Source organism: Lampetra planeri, chromosome 41 (assembly GCF_965212315.1).
Source record: "Lampetra planeri chromosome 41, kcLamPlan1.2.h2, whole genome shotgun sequence".
Lineage (NCBI taxonomy): Eukaryota > Metazoa > Chordata > Hyperoartia > Petromyzontiformes > Petromyzontidae > Lampetra > Lampetra planeri.
Genome location: NC_136147.1, coordinates 8,628,679 through 8,647,615, shown reverse-complemented (window position 1 = coordinate 8,647,615; position 18,937 = coordinate 8,628,679). Strand labels below are relative to the sequence as shown.

General features: G+C 45.2%; 1 protein-coding gene across 1 annotated transcript in view; it reads left to right on the top strand.

Annotated features, from left to right (window-relative positions):
• The first annotated feature begins 4,276 nt into the window (after positions 1-4,276).
• The window catches only part of ZSWIM8 (zinc finger SWIM-type containing 8), a 99,403-nt gene continuing 84,742 nt past the window's right edge, over positions 4,277-18,937 (top strand). The window contains exon 1 of the mRNA XM_078613506.1: positions 4,277-5,044. Within this exon, the coding sequence (XP_078469632.1) occupies positions 4,867-5,044 (178 nt within the window). The 5' untranslated portion in view covers positions 4,277-4,866. The remainder of the gene's footprint in view (positions 5,045-18,937) is intronic.

Below are 18,937 nucleotides of genomic sequence, written 5' to 3'. Positions count from 1 at the left end.
CGGTTGGCTACGTAGGGTGCGAAAGAAGTTCAACATGCAAACATACGCACAGCATTTACACACGGGCGTACAGTATGCCTTGATATACTTGAGTCCAATTCAGACCACAGAGCAGGTGTACATGTGCAAGACGCGTCTGGGAGTTAGCCAACGCTCCTCTGCTTTCCCCATTGTCTGGAAATTCCTTTCCCCCAGCCATCCGTGCCGTCAACTCCCCGCACATATTCTAAGCCCAGGCTCATCAAGACCTTTGTTTTTCTGCCTGACTGGCTGGCGACTCTTTGTACACAAGGAACACATTCCTGCGGAGGGAGCCGGTAGGAACGTTGGGTTGCTCGGTCAATGGCCTGCAGGGTCAACGGCGGCGTGGTGTATTCCACAAATATGCCCGACTGTGAGGGCGGGCACAAGCCGGCGTGAGTAGGTTGAACGTTGAGTTTTATAAGGGCACCACGGGGTGACCAGCCCCTCCCCACCCAGCCCCCCCCATTCCCAGCCCCACCCTCCCCACCCTCCCCACACAGCCCCTCCCCACCCTCCCCACCCAGCCCCTCCCCACTCTCCCCACCCAGCCCCTCTCCACCCTCCCCAACCAGCCCCTCCCTGCACGACAGACGGACGGACGGACACAATAATCCCCTGTGGGCTGGTGTAACCTGGCGGTTCCTACCAGTAAAACCCCAGCCATGTCTGTAGAGCGGTTGGAGATGTGGTCGCAACTGGATGCTACTGCTCCATAAATCGAAGTGTGCTGTGCGTGACGACCTGCATGTTCACTTATCGATTAATGTTCACTCTACGCAGCTGTGTTGTCCATTTAGTAGGAAGGGCGATTTAAGAGTGGACGAGAAAGCGATCGCTTTTGGGAATGTGTTTGCATTTAGACGTTACGTAAACCCGTACTTTATTTCTACAGTGTTGCGTATACAGTACAGTATTTAAAATTATATCACAAAACGAAACCAGCATCGTACACGTCTGCAAATGAAAAAAGAAACATTTACCCCAAACTCAAGGTATGGCCGGACCCACACGTGCGGCAACGCGCACGTGCGTTTGGTTCGTCACGGTGGCCGCACTAAGCGAAGCAACGTGAGGCCGTAAGGGGCGTCCATAAATGACGTCACGCGATTTTGGACGATTTTTGACCCCCCCCATCGTCATACGGCATCACAAAAAGTCAGACCCCCCCTCAAATATGACGTCACAAAGCTCTGCCCCACCCCCCCCCCCCAAAATAAAACATGCTTCAAATCGCTTTAAACTATTGTCATTGTAGTGCGTATTTAAAGTGGCGCTGCACTCTGATGTTGTAGGAGAAAACATTTATTAAAAAGTCTATTTAAATAAGTAGAACGTGTTGTCTATATTTATTTAAAGTTGCGCATTTTGATGTGACGTCACATTTCTCAAACCCCCACCCCCCCCGTCGTCACACATCGTCACAAATGCCTGACCCCCCCCCCCCCCCCCAGGTGCGTGACATAATTTATGGACGGCCCCTTGGCTATGATGGTACCTCTTGCCTTGAGGTTTCAACCCCAACAGGGACGTTTCTGGCCCGGGTGAGATGCTTGTTTTGTGAATGTGGGTCTTTAAATGCAACGTCGGTTTACAGGTACACACACAGTCATCCTCGCTGCAGCAGAGGCTCTTGGTTAACCACCAAGACACAAACCTCGCTCGGTGCTGCACTTGCCGATACGTGGCGGATGAAGGTTCGAAACGGTTGGCGAGTTGACGTGTGTTGTGTACCCTCCTGTGGAAATAATCGCAACGGTGATGGAAAGTTTATCCGAGCGTGCGTGAAGGAGAAGTCAACTCCATTTGTAACAATTATTTTATCGAAGTCACAAATTATTTCCCACGGTTTGTTTTTTCTCCACACGTCTGTTACATTCATAACCAGATTTGGAGGAATGTCTGGCACGCATGATATTGCCTCACGTTTATCTTTTACGAGCTAATTTAGTGGTCGTGTGTGACAATTAGCACTTGATTGGGTCTGTGGCATTTTGGTCAATGATGGACGCCAATGCAACTGCTTTTAAGCTTTTTAATATCTTGGCAAGCACACAAGAGGTAATTTAAAACAATATATTTTGGATGCACATTATAACCCTGTTCGCCCGAGGAGTTGCTGTGGTCAAATATCGTCGGCCCCCACACAGTTACATTGATGTAGTTTATTAACCTCGCAAAGTCTGTGAATGTAAGGAGTGCCTCAAAATTAGTATTTAGCCCATACCTGTCAACCCCTTTTCAGTGATTCAGACCTTATTGGTCACCCCGTGCCCTTATAAATCTCAACGTTCATCCTACAAAGTCCCATCACAAACAAATAGTCAAAAATATTAAACATTTTGCTCGTATTGAAACGGCTGTACGCCGTATAGACCTGAAAACTTAATTTCCCTGGCGAGAATACGGGTAAACCGTATGGGTGACAGGTATGTTCACCTGAAAAACCCCTCGAGGTGAAACATGTCGTCTGCAAGGGTGTCTCGGGGTGTCGACTGCCACACAGCCAAGACGAAATGACACGTGCGGCCTAACGCTTGAAATGATGGCCGGAGATCGAGAGGAACTACAAAGTGACCGCCTAAAGCAGAAAACACACACGAGAAGTCAACTGTGATTATTTAGAGTATTTGGCAGCTATACATTTCCACATACGCCACTTCGTTGAGCTATAATTTGTGGCCAGATCGCTTCTGAAAAATAAGCTAATGGCTCATTAGCTTTACCTGGTGAAATACAAATTGTTTAGATTTTTACTTTTATTTATTAAGCGCTTACCTTTCATATACTTCGCACTCCTATCGTGTTTTTGTAATGTTGTTGGAATGTTCTGATCAGCCCCGACTGGACATCTGTGAAAAAGAGCTTCATAGCTCATCAGATTCCTCCAGTATAAATATTCAGATTCTAATTCTGAAAAGGGGCGAGATAGATTGGTGAATCGCGAGACAGTGGAAGGACAGGTTTGGTTGAGACCAGTGACGTGCGGTGAGGTCAATGGCTGGGGAGGCACTGGATCGTGTCAGAGCCAGATTCACACACTGAGAGAGGCGTGGCCTCACTGAGGGGGGCGTGTTAGACACGTCCCCCTCAGTGAGGCAGATGTGATAGCTGCCTCCCCTGGTGCTTTTTCATTGCAGTTTTATGACGAGACCAGCGAGCCTAATTATCTGTATACACAAACGTGAAATAAGTTATCTGGAGTATGGAAGGCGAGGACATGAAATGAAGGGGTCTACAACATTACATTGGTGACATACTGAGATAGTAACAGGCACACGCTTATTGCCCGCGCTCCATCCAGTTACTGCGGGGTTGCGCAATCAGTGGGGAAGCTGAGCTCGTCACTGCCTCACCTCTCGCCTCTTCCTGTATTTGCAGCGGAGCTCCGCAAATTTGGCGATTTTGACGATAAAAATGATTGGAATCGTACAGAAATTACATTTAGAACACAGATAAGTGGAACAATCTTAATATTTATTTTATTTGATTATTCTTTTTTTTACTTTTCGTAACAGCTATTTTCATTGGTGAGGCTCTGCCTCCCCTGCCTCCCCTGACCGCACGTCCCTGGTGGAGACCTCCATCCAGCAGTGGACAGACAGATCATGGCTATGTACTCCAAACAATATTAATGTAGAGGTAAAGTATGCACATACGCATATCTCTTGTGAAGTTTAACACATACATCAAAGATAAATTAAAAGATTCCCCGTACAGCCTTAACACGCATTGGCACATGTACGGTGTAGATCTGGAGTGCATTAAAAGCACAATTCATTACGTAATAATGTATTGTTTACATTATTAGACCGTCATGCTGTGGTCAATTGACCATCTTTATTCGACTACTAATTTCCGCTCAAGCGCATCTTAGGCTTGTACTTTTTTACATGTATACATTCACATTTGAAGAGAATACATCATGAGAATAATAGCAAACAAGACAGCCCATCATTTGCTCTCGCACTGCTGGTGACACGCACGTGCCACCCACAGCTGCACGCGGACCCTTTAAACGCCGCGTGACGTCACACGCATGCGGGCGTGCGATGACGTAATGTTTATAAATAACACCGCTTCCGCTCGCGGGTGGAAGGTCAACCGGTATTAATATTGCAAAATAAAAGTAGAAATCAATTAAAGTAACCATGACGATAAAACGACCGCTAACGATTACTCTTTACCGAATTATAGCCTAAAGCCGGGCTTTGTACGTTTTTGAAAAAAAAAATATTCTCCCGACCGGAAGCCGCTAACAGCTGACGACGGCTCGCAGGTGAAGATGTCACAGCCATGTTTGTCCACCCCTGCCGCTGCCGCTCGGGGCTGTGAGGAGGCGATTTAAACCTCGCTCGACGCGCACGACGACGGCGAATCGTCGCCGACGAGCGGTGGAATAACGGAGGGGGACGTGGCGAACTTCGAGCGCGGGAGGTCGGCGGCGTTGGGCGGCGAGGAGGCGAGGGGGAGCGAGGCGACAGCGGCCCGGTGCGGCAATGGCGGGGAAGGACGATGTGCCGGCCTGTTAGATGAGCGAACGGGGTGTGAATTAATTACATCGGCAGTGTTAATTAATTAGCTAGGTAGCTAATTATAGCTGGCTGCTGTTGGTGGTGCTGGTGCGTACCGACAGCCAGCCGAGCCAACCGGCGGTTGTTGCTGTCCGTCTGCACGTGTACAACAGCAGTGTTGCTGTTGTGTGTGTGGTAGGATAACCATAACCACCACAACCACCTCACACACATCCACCCACTGAGAAGGTTCAAGCAAATCCGTGCCGTGGTTCTTGTCATCCTTCGTGCCATTCATTGCTTGCTTCGGAGTGCTTGGACGCTGGAGACAATGGAGCTGATGCTGGCCGAGTGGGACGAGGCTGAGCGCTTCTCCTTCGAGGACAGTGACCGCTTCGAGGAGGATTCGCTCTGCTCGTGGATCTCGGAGCCCGAGTCGCTTTGCCAGAACTGGCGCGGGTGGAAGCGCGCGTCCGCAGGGCCCAACTCTCCGACTTCCAAGCTCAGAGGTTAGGCCACCACGACCACCACAGCTCACACCCAACCCGGCTCGCCTTGTCTCTCTGCCTTCCTTCTCCATCCATGCAGTGTTCAACCACTCGATCACCTCATTAATTGATACACCCATGTTGAGGACGTCGGTGTACTCGACTGTTTCGTTACATCATCCGTACTGTGTTGAAGCACCACGATGACAGGTCACAATGCCTCTCTCTCTATTTCCGTGCTTGTCTGCGCCGCTGCTCCACTTACAATGGAATTCTCTCCCGTCGTCTTTCTTTCCACAACTCGTACAGCCGTGTCCAATTCAAGAGATCTATTTACTCTCGGCTGTTGAACCTCAACTGGTGCTGTTCGTTGCTGGACGCTTGGCATTTGGGCCTTTCTGTCTGTGCTCAGCAACCGGTGATTAAAAACGAATTTGTTTTCCTAGACCGACGCAGTCTTAAACGGGTACATTCTACGGCGTGTAAACATCAGCACGGGAGAGACAAATGCGGACGTTGCCGGCTTTATTAGGTGCTCGCTAACAGCACTTGCCCCAAGTCTGTTGAATTTTATACGTGGCATCTTTGTGCAGTCTATATATTTTGCCCAGTTTTTATGCTTGCTCTTTCCTGCTTGTGTGACATTGCCGCTTAGATGTGTGTGTGTGTGGTGTTTTTTTTCCCCAATGTGTTCCGGATATGTCCAGCATGGGTCCTTATGAGGTCTGGCTTTGTTCTTATTATCTCCATGTTGTGTTACTGTTGTGCTATTGTTGACCTGCTTGTGTTCTTATTGGTGTGTCCTGATTATGTTACGTTGTGTTTCCCATTGGTGGTATGCATTGTGCTTAGCCTGTGTCTTTGTGTGTATTGATCGTGTATTGGCAGTGTTCCCATTATGTCCAGTGTGTGTTAATGTCGTATTTCATTTGTATCAAGCATGTGTACTGCTTGTGTTCATGTTATCTTCAGTCTATGTCTTTACTGTGGTTTATTTGCCATTCATGTGACCAACCGAGTGTTCATGTTTGTGTTTTGTGTGCTGATTGTGTTCAGTGCGTGATCCTGCTTGTATTATTGTGTTGAGCTGAAATCCTACCTCTTTTCTTATTGTCGTGTGTGTGTGTGATAATATTGTCTTCCAAATGTGTTCGTGTGTCATGCCACTGTTCTTATTGCCACGCACGTGATCTGTCTTCTTTGTTATAATTGTATGCCGTTTGGGCGTAGTGTGTCTACAATGCATGGTCAGTTTCTATCGTGCATATGTCCACGCTGTTTACTGATTGTCCAGGGTAAGTTCCATTTGAACTCGTGTAACGTCTTAATTTTTCCGAGCATTTCATGTTTATGTTTGAGGCTCAATTGTGTAATGTTATTATCTTCATCCTGTTCGTTTACCCAGGAACAATCAGAATCTTAATTTCGACTGGAGGAATCCGATGAGCTATGAAGCTCTTTTTTTCACAGATGTCCAGTCGCAACGTCTCTCCGAGTCTCGTGCCAAGTTTTCGCAGTCGGGGACGATGTTTGCTTCGTCGATTAAAATTGAGTAATTTGCGGCTCATTTTTCAAATGTGCCAAAATTTGGACCATGAAACAGACACAAAATGGCCCACTCTTGCAAATGACGTCACAGGACCTTTAATATCCACTTTGAAACAAACGGGGTGCGTATTTTTTTTACGGCTAATCCAAATGCGGTATTCATCGGTGCGGCTGCTGGTTTCGCACCGTGAACCTTTGCAGCGAGCGGGTGAACCCCGCTGCTGCTGCTGCTGGGCCATGTCACTGACCCTTGTGCGTGTGTGAGTGTTGTATCTCTGTCATGAACATCTTCTCTGTCATGAACATCTTCTCTCTCGTGACTTTTGCGTGGCATGCGTTGAATGATGTGAGCTTAAAATGAGTCTTACCTTTTCTGCTGCTGTTCATGCAGCAGTCTCGAACCACCACTTTACACTTAACAGCAGTTTTCTCTGCATAAGATCTCTTTTTTTGTTTGGATAATTCATTGATTTCAAACCCCAATGAGGTCACTTATGCTTGCCCACTTTTAATGTACACTTCGTATTTAATTGCACTTCTGCATACGTGTACATACATTGGGTACTTGTTTCCTCCCGCGCACTCCTTACTCGTTTTCCCCGCTGTCATTCGGCTTCGGTTCTTGCGATTGTGACGTATTAAACCAAAGTGTACTTAAGGTGTGCCGCCTTTTAAATATTGCTTTCACTAAAGCTGTTAAAAGACGCCCCCCCATTTATTTCATAAAGGGGCTTTGAGAGTCACCTTTTTCCTTCTACGTTGATGATGCATGTGCCTGTACATTGTTGAGTGGTGCCCGCAGCAGTGAACTGCTGACTGGACAAGGGCTCTGGTAGGTGAAGAAACTTGCTGTGGTTCACATTCCCTTGAGCCGTCTAGCCAAGCATTTAATACTCTTACGCAGGTCACATGATGTAAGCCATTTGTTTTTGCTCTTTTACGAGATACGATTGTTCAAACTTGGGATTTTAGTTTCAGACACGAGCTTGCAATAACCTCTTTTTGAATAATGCTATTGGGTCTTCACGTACATTTCTCTAACAATGGTTCACCGCCCCTTGCAATAGGCACTTATGTGTCTCCCTTGCCAAAGGACAATTGTATTTCTCTTGCCACGTTTTGTATACTGTTAAAGGAAGACCGCGAATGGCCGTGCCTGCACTCAGAAGTGTCTCCCGGCTCTAATGAGCAATGTTGCCAGCGGTGGAAATTCCACACATACCCACAAAGTGACACTTATTTTATCAACCCCTGTAGGGATGATAGGCTGTATTTACACACACAACCGGGATTGGAAGTCACAACGTTTAGATTGTTAAGTAGAGTACTCAAACCATATCTGGCACTCGACTGGATACATTGTCTAGACAGATCCTCTGCAGAGCCATGTAGACTCTCGATTCAAGTGCTGATAGCGAGCACCTCATAAGGCTGACTTGGTGCAAGAGGGGATGATGTGACCACCACCACCACACTACCACCTTTGTCTTCCCAGTACTGATGTCTACACACCACAGCTCGTACTCATTTAAGACTGAGTTGACCTAGGGGAGATTCAGCTTTAGTTGTGATACTCCTTGCCCCTAATATTAGCCATGGCTGGTAATCAGGATTTATAACACGGTGCGCAAACCACCACCACCACTACTATATATTGTATGGCCATGCATGTATGTAATCATTTAAATTTCCTTTGGTCAATCCTTTCCTGGTTTTGAGAGTTAATTTACCATGATTCACGTTGGTCAGTGTAGGTTGTTTTAGGGAAGGGAGATTAAGACCGATTCAGATGTGAATAATGTTGACCGTGGCTGGGAACCTAACTGGGGATAAATAAGTGGGGGTTAACCAAGTGCTATGCCAGGGTGTATAATGTATCCACCCACATGGCCACGCTCGCATACAAACACCCAGGTATTACGCACGTGACATGCAGATTACGAGTCCATGCATGAGCATGTGACCCCGCGTCCTTTGCTTGTTAGCTTGCACCCTCCAAATCCCACCTCTCTTTGGAAAACTGGCCTGTTCCGGTAACTCAACTCAATTGGACCCATTGACTTTCTCGGGCACCCCGAATGGGGTCCAGCTGCACCAATCACGCCCGGAATGCCATGAATTGGTGTCACAAGTAACGCTGCAGCCCGACTTCAACGCCGTCCATTCATTTTGGGGGCTTTCGGTGTCGTGTAAGCCACGTAACACTTGCGACGAAAACATAAATATCTTCAGTGGACCTTATTATCCAGGAAAGGCTTGCTGAGTTTTTTTAATATCTCTCTTTCATTGGCATGTTTGGACCATGCCTCTCTTCGGAGTGGTTTGCATGTGGGAGAAAATTGGAGTACGCGAAGAAACAATTCCGCATGTAAGGAGGGGGTAGCATAGTGCCGCCCGGACAGAATGCTGCTACTATTCGCAGTCCACACTCGTGTACCACAAATGAACCATCCCGGGGTTTTTAATGCACCCACCGTCGGGTGTTCTTAATCCACACAACTGAATTATTGACAGTTGTTGGTTACTCTTTGGTTCTTTCGGTAAAGTCATGTCGAAAATAAAATAATAATACGACGTTTCGGTTGCAACACACGCAACCATCATCAGGTAAGAATGAATGATAAAACACAGACACAGAAACAACACAGGCAGACACATGCAGAGAGAGACACACAAAGACACACCGAGCGAGACACACACAAAGATAAAACACAGACACGGAAACAACATAGGCAGACACACATGCAGAGAGAGACACACCTAAGACACACACCAAGACAAACAGAAGGACAACGACTCTGTGCCGAGGCCTGAATCTAGTTGTTGGTTAGTTTTTGTTATATTGGGATCATTGGCTACATCTGATTGACTATGCGAGTGCCAGGGTGGTCGTAGCGCTTACGACCGAGTCGGTTTGCATGGAGTGATTTATTTTCTCACAAGATAATGCATTTATTTATCCACTAAAGCTTCATTGAATCGCCGGACTTCTTCAGTCGGGCCCTGCATGGGGAAGTCTGGCCATTTCCTTTTTTATGGAGATGATGTGTGCGTGCGTAGGAGTAAATCTGCACGTAGGTCCGTACAGATTGGTTGGCAAAGCAACTTGCTGTACTGTAATCTCTTGGAAATGCCATAGCCCAGCTGGTTTGAGAGATTTACAAATCTGTACGGTTAAACCACCGACAATCTCATCAATAGTGCTGAATTACAGGTGTGCGCCATCATGCCTGACTTGGATTCCCGCTACCTGTGCTCACTAATTTCTATGGGGAATTAATGTCAGCTGCAGTCTGCTTTTGAGATGATTTGAAGGCCCTCTGGTATTATTTGGAAGAGCTAATGTTTATTTGCTGCCGTCATCGACAGCATTGGGAACTTTCACATTGCACGCAGCAAAGCCGAAATATGTTTTAACATCCCCAATTCAAGTATCACTTTACAGGTGCACGATGCGATAGAGGTAATGAACCCTGATGGGTTCTCACCTGGGAGTTTAATTAATTTGAATTGATAAGGTGTGTAATTTAAGTTCTTGACTGGGTGATTATTATGACTCTTTGGAGTTAAATATTTTTAATGGAATGCTGCTAACAAAAAGTCAACTCATTTAAGCCAATTTTCGACTGAAAACTTTAGTGACTGCAGTAATTGATATTCTTGGTTCTTTCAGTGAAGTCACGTAAATAGAAAATAACAAATAAAAAATAAAAGCAAAAACCCACGACGTTTCGATCGCAACACAAGCGGTCATCATCAGGCGGAGAGAAAAGTGATTTGCAAAAACCAAACACGAAAATGATTTGCAGGCAAATTAGAAGGCTTTGAGTTGTAATCAGGCGGGTTGACAGAGTAGGGTGGTGAGTTCCATATTTTAGAAATAGGTCGAGTGAAGGAGAGGTTAGTGTTGAGTTCCAGAGTTTAGCAAGAATGGATTGTGAAAGGTAATCGTGTGGAGCTCCAGAGTTTAGCAGAACAGGATGTGCAGGAGAATTGTGATGAGCTCCAGAGTTTTACCGTATGGGGAGTGAAGCAGAATGGAGTTGAATTACCGAGTTTAGCAGTGTAGAGCGTGAAAAAAATGTAGAAAGGGCAGGCAAAGTGCTTTGTGTGGTAGGGATTTCATGTCCTACTGGACACATGTGAAAACGAGCTTTATAGCTCATCGGATTCCTGCAGTATAAATAATCGTTCTGATCGTTTTGTGAAACTATTCACATGGTGAGATGGAAGGGAGGTGAGTAACATGGTGGCGGGGACGGGTGGACTGCAGGATAATGTAAAGACTTCAAAGGAGTGCTCATCATCGCCACGTATATACTGCGTGTGTAGCAAAACTGACAAGTACAAGTTTGCACTTTCCATTCGGCGTTTGTGGCTCATTCGGTATCTTGACAATGGGGGCTCGGTGGTGATTACAATGAATGAGGAACCCCCATAGTTTGTGATTGTGGCAAAAAAGGTTTGTCCAGAGCTTGATGATCCATTTGCTTTTATTGAACAATGGTATGCGGGGGGGGGGATTAGCAAACAAAACCTTCAAATTAAAGTTGGTGTTTCATTTAATTTACTTATCCAGCTCTGAGAGTTCACTCAATTTGATTGACTTACAATAAACACTTTCTTCAGAGCATGTGAGGAGTGTGCCTCGTGTACATAGGGGGCTGATTGCGGTGCCTTTCTGAAGTAGTTCTATGACAATCTTATCCTGTTCTTTTACCGCACTGGGTGATGCACTACTTGCTGCAGAGTCCAGAATAGCTATTCTTTTGTCTCTGGAACATTACAACAATGGCACAATTGGAATTTAAGTGAGGGAAAAACAAAACATATTTAAAAGGATTCGGCCGAACATTCCACGCAGAACTCAAAACATTATGGAGACTCCGTATGACATTGCCATATAATCGGCATCAGTACTACTGCCTTACTGCAGCAAACTGCCGTAAGGATGTGGGTTAGAGAGTGGGTAACCCCTGCATTGCCTGCCGTGTCGTGCATGCGGTGCACGGAGGCTGACTTTGACGCGCACCCAACTGCTCCCGTCGTGTGTGTTTAAACGGGCATACGGTAGAGATGCATACAGTAGAGATGCATACGGTAGAGATGCGGTAAAATAAATCGTGGCTTCTCCTTCGAAAAATAGTTGTGTTTTGCTCTTACGAGATCTTGGTGACTTGGGGCATGCGAGGCCAGGGGATGTGTAGGTGCCGTCTTGTCACTCTAAGGGGTCATGCCAAACGGCTCTGAACTGTGTGGATTGAAAGAGGGTTTGTTCATAAAAAGCGCCGGGTGCCCCATACACTCTTTTTAAATCCTTTATATTAAGTTCACTTGCTTGCTTGCGCGCTTACGACCGTGCAAATCTTTCGGTCGTTTTTTAACCCACTTCCCGTGATCCAATCGAGCTGACATTTTGCACACAGACTCGTTGTGCGTGACAATTTCTTTTCGTGAAATTTTTTTTCCAAAATTTTACACTTTTCAGGTAAATTTTTTTTTATATTTAATTACCAATTGCTTAATGGTGGCAGGCAATCATCTGACCTATAGGTGGCAGCCATCTCAAGCCAGAGCACGAGAGGACTCTAGCCGCCCGTTTCAAAGACCAATGTGGGCTGGGTTGTGGCCCATTGAACATGCATATAAAGGATTTATAGTGAAAAACTTTGTTTTTACGGGTTAATTTTGTTGTTGTTTAAATCGCAACCCTGACCATCTGTTGAGCTTTTTGCCCGCTGCGTGTCTCGAGGGCCGAAGAGTGCCTTTTAAAACAGACGGCGGTATTCTATATCACCGTGTTGCTGACACATCGTCACATTCGTGCAATCTGAATTGTCCCACATGGATAGATATTAATTAAGTTTAAAGGGATGGCCATCCTCTCGCTTGGGGATCTGAGTGTTTATTATTGAGCCACTTTGTGTGGTTATGGGCCAGTTCGTTTTGTAGAACAGCAGGGATCTCCCAATATTGGGAGGTCATGAGTTCAATTCCCAGCCAGCGTTGACCCAAAACCATCATGATCATTATCATCATCCCTCCGGGGTTGGTAAAGTAAGTACCATGTGGTGAGCCTGCACTCTCTTGGTGGAAAGTCGGCAGTGGCTTTCCTGTGAATATGCAGTTGCGCACCATAGGAATGTGGAATGCCCACTAAAAGTTTAGGACTTTTTACGTTGAAGAGCACTGCCAAACCGTCATTAGAGCAAGGGGGCACTGTCTAGAATCTGAGTAAATGTTAAAACCTTGGCGATGACACTGGCACGCAATGGCCTGTTCTCCGAAGCAGTTATGCTTCGGAGATTTTTACCACCGACCCCTTGATAAATAACAAGGTGGGGTGGCAGTGAGAATTGAGCCATCTTTGCCATGAACGCTGGTTGAGGGGCGAGCGCTCCGACTGGGGAGGAACTCGGTCAATGCGGTCGCAAAAATGTAAATGGAAGATATAGTTGGCTGCCATTTTGGGCAATGGCCCTTTAGAGAAGAGAGAGAGTAAGGGGATAGGCAGATGAATAAAAACTCATGGTTTTGAGACCACACTTTGTAATGCGATGCCTTGAAAGATTCTGGTGAATTTTAAAGATAGCTGAAATAATGCAATTGCTTATTGGAAGCACTTTTCCTATGTCATATAGCTGCTTCCAATTCTGGACATTCTAAAGTATTCGTCTCCCATCTATAAACCTTTCTACCTCTGCTCTGAATAAAGGGCCATTGCGTGAAACATTAGTCCGCAGCTAATTTCTGTATCGTGTCTCGAGGCTGGCGATGAAAGTAGTTTGTAGATTTTGTTGTCGGATGGCACACCACTGCCAGCGGACCTCCTCGATCTTGAACTGTTTTTCACGTACGTGGATACGCAGTGCGTTGGCGGTGCGAGGTTAAAACGAGCCACCAACGCGCTCTGTGAACACGTGAGGATGCTGCGCAAGCATTTCTCTTAACAAGCACTCTGGTAGGGGTAGTGCAAGTTCGGCCTTTTCAAGACCTAGGGGAGTTATTTTATATCCGCTTTGTTGTAATCAATAAATCAATGGAAATATGCTCTTGCAATTAAGAATTCTGTTTGAATTGAATCGTTTAATTTGACCAAATTTATACAATTGTAAGGTGTGAATATCATTGTCATTATATTACGAATGTAAACCTCTTCGTCGGTCGACTTCTGGATGAATGCCTCCGCGCACACCATGTTGTTCGTGGGGATTGTTTGACCGTATTTAACCGCACTGGTCAGTGTCGGTTGGTGAAGGGTAGGGTGCTAGTTGACGATCATCTCGCCACTGATTGAAGCCGTAGCTGTGAATCAAACCCAGGGCACTGACTTCGTAATACTGTGCCCTAACAACTGTCTTACCACATCTCCCAATATTGTCAATAATCAGTTATTTCATGCATTGCGTGAAATGCTTAGGGTGTGTATTTACTCTAGCATTATCGACTTAGTTGTCGTCTTTTGTTAATCTTATGCATTCCTTAAGTCTAATGTGCCTTTGTTAATATTTCTACCTGTCAGCATGTCCGTCTGCCCGTCTAATTCCCAGTCTCTTTGCCTGTTTGTATTCCACTTCTTTGTCTGCCTGCCTGTGTGTTTTTAGGAACTATACCAGGAAAACCGTTCCATATTATTTTGCCTTCCAGGGCATCTCTTGGTCATATAACGAACAAAACAACACACAATGCGTTTGCATTGAATGTGATCCTACTTTTAAAGTCCAGAACACGTACGTCGAGTCTTTGAAGCCACAACGTCTAAGAAGTGACAGTCTATTCAGGGAACATGAAACGAATTGTTGTCCTTTCAGCGTCTGCCCTGACAGTCGTGAAAAGGGAATGACTTCCATTTCAGGTTTTGCAGATTTTAATCACGTGTATATATATAGTTTCTGGACAGTTGGTGCTGAGTAGAGAGATCAACTCAAATTCGGAAGGTTGAGAGTAAAAATACCGTTGTCATCCCATCATTCCTCCAGTTTCGATAAATGTTCTCTTTATTATTACCCAGGAAAATCCTAATTGATTCTTAAAGCTTTTTGCAGGTAGATCCCGCATTGAAATGTTTGGCCACTTTCATCAGCAAACGAGAGTTCTTTGAGAACACCCGCACATATCAGGGGGTCAACACTCAAACTTTCACATGGATGGATTAATTAATTCTTGTACTGCTTTCTTTTGGGAAGCCCCACAATGTCTGGTATTCCCAGACAGTGCACTATCCATATAATAAACGTGCTCCACCCTGCTTAGCTTCTGACATCTGGCGTATTGAAGGTGATTTTCTTTTAGGTATCAATTTGTGGGGAAATAGATAATGTCATGGGAATGAACTGGCCTCTGTCGTGGGAACGTGACATTTCCACCGCTTACTCAGGGCTGACGATGGTTTTGAGTGTCATATTCTTGCTTGCTTGACAATGGACTCACTTGAGTTTTTTTCACTGTGTAGGCAGTAATACTAATTATAAGTATCGAATGAAAGTCTTGATGGCTGCACCGTTCATCACCAAAAGTGCACAAACTTTCTTTATTTCACTTAGCTCGCAATTTATTGCTAGAAAAAATTATTGCCGTTCTCTTAATGTTTTGACGTTGCAAGTCGGCTGAATATTTTTTCTTTTCCGCTTAATGAATTAATTGGAAGTGGCACTTGAAAATGAGGTTTAAAAAATTTACGGAAATCACGTGTCAGCACGTTTTACAAAAAACGCACGTTTTAATTAAAATGTAATCAAGAGAATTGTTGCTGCATCAGCAAAGGTTATATGGGTGAATTGGTGTAAAATTAAAGTAGAACTTTTTTAAATTCCCAAAAGGAAATGAAAGAATAACAAATGGTGATTGTGTTTGTCATTAATTCACTTTAATTTATCAACATAAATAACTTTTGAGCATTGTTACTATGTTTATAATGTTTGGAACAGTGCAAAAAAATTAACGTAACGTGCTTGGTTGCATTGAAGCAAAATGCCTGATTCGCATTTAGAATATTGAGGAGGAGTGTGTGGGAAGTGAACAAGGCGTCATCCTGCGGAGCTACTGCTTCCCGGCTGAAGAACGGGGACTGTTCAATCGTGGCTCACGACCACCAACTGCAGATCCTCGTTCGAGTGACGAAAATTGCATCAACAAAACAGGCTCGCAGCGAAGAAACATTGAAGTGCCCGGTTGGCTCAAGGGAAATGACTTATTATGATATTATTTGTATTTAGCTTGTTGCTATGTAGATTTTGATTGAATAATTTGCGGGGTAATTTTTGTAATTCTAGGAAATGTGTTCCCCGACTCCGCCGCGCAATGGCCTACTCTTGCGAATGACGTCAAAGGATCTTTAACGTCCATATGTGAAACGGACGGCGCGTATTTTGTTTACGGTTGATGCACCGGCAGTGTTAATCAGGACGGATTGTTGGAATTAAGCTGCGAACCACTGCGAGAAGCGGCGAATACGCTACCACGGGGTCCTGTGACTGCCCGTACCACATCATTACAGAGCACCGTGCCGGCGTCATCGAGGATCCTGGGTTCAAATCTGGGATTCAGCCACCCCTGATTTAAACTTGGCTTTCAAGTGTAGAGTTGATGTTCTTGTCAGGGCTGAAGGAGTAGAGGGAGGAGACCCATGGGCGAGATGGAAGGATGCGGTTGGAATGAGATATGAGGAGAGCGAATGTGACCGGAGAAGATGCATAGAATCGAGAGGTACAATGGAGAATAGAAATTGCAGCAGCCGACCCCTGTGTAATAATGGGACTTTTGTCTTAGGAAAAGAGTTCACGTTGTTATCCCAGTTCACCAATGACTGCACAAAAAAGCCTTCACATGAAGTTTAGTTTGTCACTTTATTCCGTTTCTGAGAATTAAAGCTATTTAGTTTGATTGACATGCCATAAACGCTCCTTGCAAGGGCGTTTAATGTCTCCCTAGTTGTATATAAAGAGGCCTATTAAGTGACTTTAAAAGTAGTTATATGACTTCATCTTCTGTTACCATTTGTTTACACAAGGCGGTAAACTGCCTGCTGCAAGAGTTCTTGGTTGACATTCGATTGTCACGTGATATGACGCCGATAAGAAGAATCAAAAGCCAAAGAAACTCATTAAAAGTCACCGACTTAACATGTAAAGTCGCTGACCGAATAGTGTTACACCAACATAACTACGCGGCATATACTGTGTAAGTTCATCGTGCACTGATAATTAAATTCTCTGCCAAGTATGATTTGGTTAAGGAAGCTGGCCTCTCATTGTTCAGTGAGATGTTCTCAGCTCGGATAACAGGGGCGCCCCGTGTTCTCACAATGAGTGAGCGTTGTGTGTGGGGGTGATGGGGGCTGCTGCGTGTCCCGATGTAATGATACCGTTGTGCCTCCCTGTAGACTGCAGACGTGTAGTCTTTCCTCTAGCAGCGAGATTTGCCTTTCAGTGTTGACCTGCCGTGGGGAATAACGAAACTCCAGATGGTCCGTTGATTGCATATTTTTAACCCATCGGAAATTTATATCAATACAAATCAGAATGTTTTTTCCCCCCCATCTATAGAGAAAGCCTCACTGTGAGCAGCCAAAACGTATTTTCAGGAGGGTCCTACTTGAGATGTTTGGCCGCCTGTAGTTTAACTGGATTCTCAAGTGTAGCGAGTTGATGGTTTCAGCCCAGTCGCCAATGACTGCGCCAAAAAATCACTCTCAGTGTTTGTTTCTGCACTTAATTTTGACTGCATTCCAGCTGCGAGCAGTAAAAGAAAATCGGTTCGAGACAGCGAACATCATTGCCCTCTCCACCCTGTTATGTGGGCCAGAGGTCACATGGAGAGAACTCGGGTAACGCAGCGATATGTATCCGCTTCTGCGGGCTCTTCACGAACACAAAGCGTCGCACTGCTGCGTGAGAGACCCCAATGAATGCTCCATCTCGTGACAAGACATCGATGGCACTGTCGGAAATGACGTGGGGAATTGTACAAAGACTAAATTCCCTTATGGGGCTGTTTGCTTGTTGGAGGAAACAAGAGTGCCTGGAGATGACAGTGGGCTATTTGCATTTCCACAGACCTACACTGCCTTCCCACAGACCTACACTGCCTTCTATCAGTGCTACCTTGTTCACTGGAAAGTGCGCATGCCACACACTTTTACTTGGCTAGGTGATGTTGTGGCAAGAGTTTTCAGCCCCGGATTGTGTGTTTGCGAGTTCAAATCCTGATTGGGATGCCGACTCAGCCCATCGTTCCTCCGGGGTCGTGCTCCGTTGTGGCAAGGCAGTGGTGGAATGCCTCTGAAATGGCTGCAAATGTGTCATTTCCAGCACTGGCTCAGAGCCGCCGATGGAAATGAGCTCCACCCCATTGCTCATGTGAGCACGCAGATACTGCGATTCAAAACGTCAAGTCAAATTGATTTCCTGCTCAAATGAGCTTTGAGGGCAGTGCTTATCTCCTGTTTACGGCTCTGAACCGGTGGTGGATATTCCACTTTCCTATGGTGGATGCATGCATATTCTTAGGACATCCACTGTTGACTTCCACATCGAGTGTTTTTTATTGTCTTTATCCCCAAAGGATGATGGCATGATGAGTCAACCCCCATCCAGGATATGAACTTACACAACCTTCCTCTTACGATTCTCTCACTATATTGCCAAGCCACCTGGCCTCTGATTAGGACTCTTTTTGTGTGATTAGTTTGTTGTCCTTCCCCCCCCACACACCTCTGATTAGCATGGTTGGCTACGTACGGTGCGAAAGAAGTTCTACATACATTAAAACTCCCCTGAAAGGCTGTGATGCCCGTGATTGGTCGCAGATGTAATTTTGTCCACCAGGTCATACGAGGCAGACGTTTGGTGAAACCTTCTTTCTGATACAACAAGCCATCCGCTCGTGAGATCAAATTGTGAGGTTATCTTTCGGATAAAATATTGCGAGCCTCTTAGGCATTTATCATCATAGTGACTCAAGCCCCCTCAGCGCAAAGGAGACTATGAATCTCAATCTTGTCTCAACCGATCCTCTCTGCTTTGAAGAAAGACCAGTGCCCAAAACATCAATCTATTATAGTGTATATTTCCCGGCAGTGTTATTTGTGAATGGTATATTTATTCTTTGTGCTTATTTCACCACTGCCAATGAAGTATCACAAAAAGAAACATATTTTGTTAAATTAAGGACGTACCAAAAAATCACTTTGAAAGTGACCCGTGCGTACAGTTTTTAAATGTTTTTTTTATTCCATATTCGATGCAAGGCATTTAAAATGTGTGCATAGTTTGATTTAGCATGCTGCATTAATTAGGTTATGTAAAAATGAGATGCGGCATTTTATTCATGAGTCTCATATACGGGCAAAACGGCTGATACAAATTA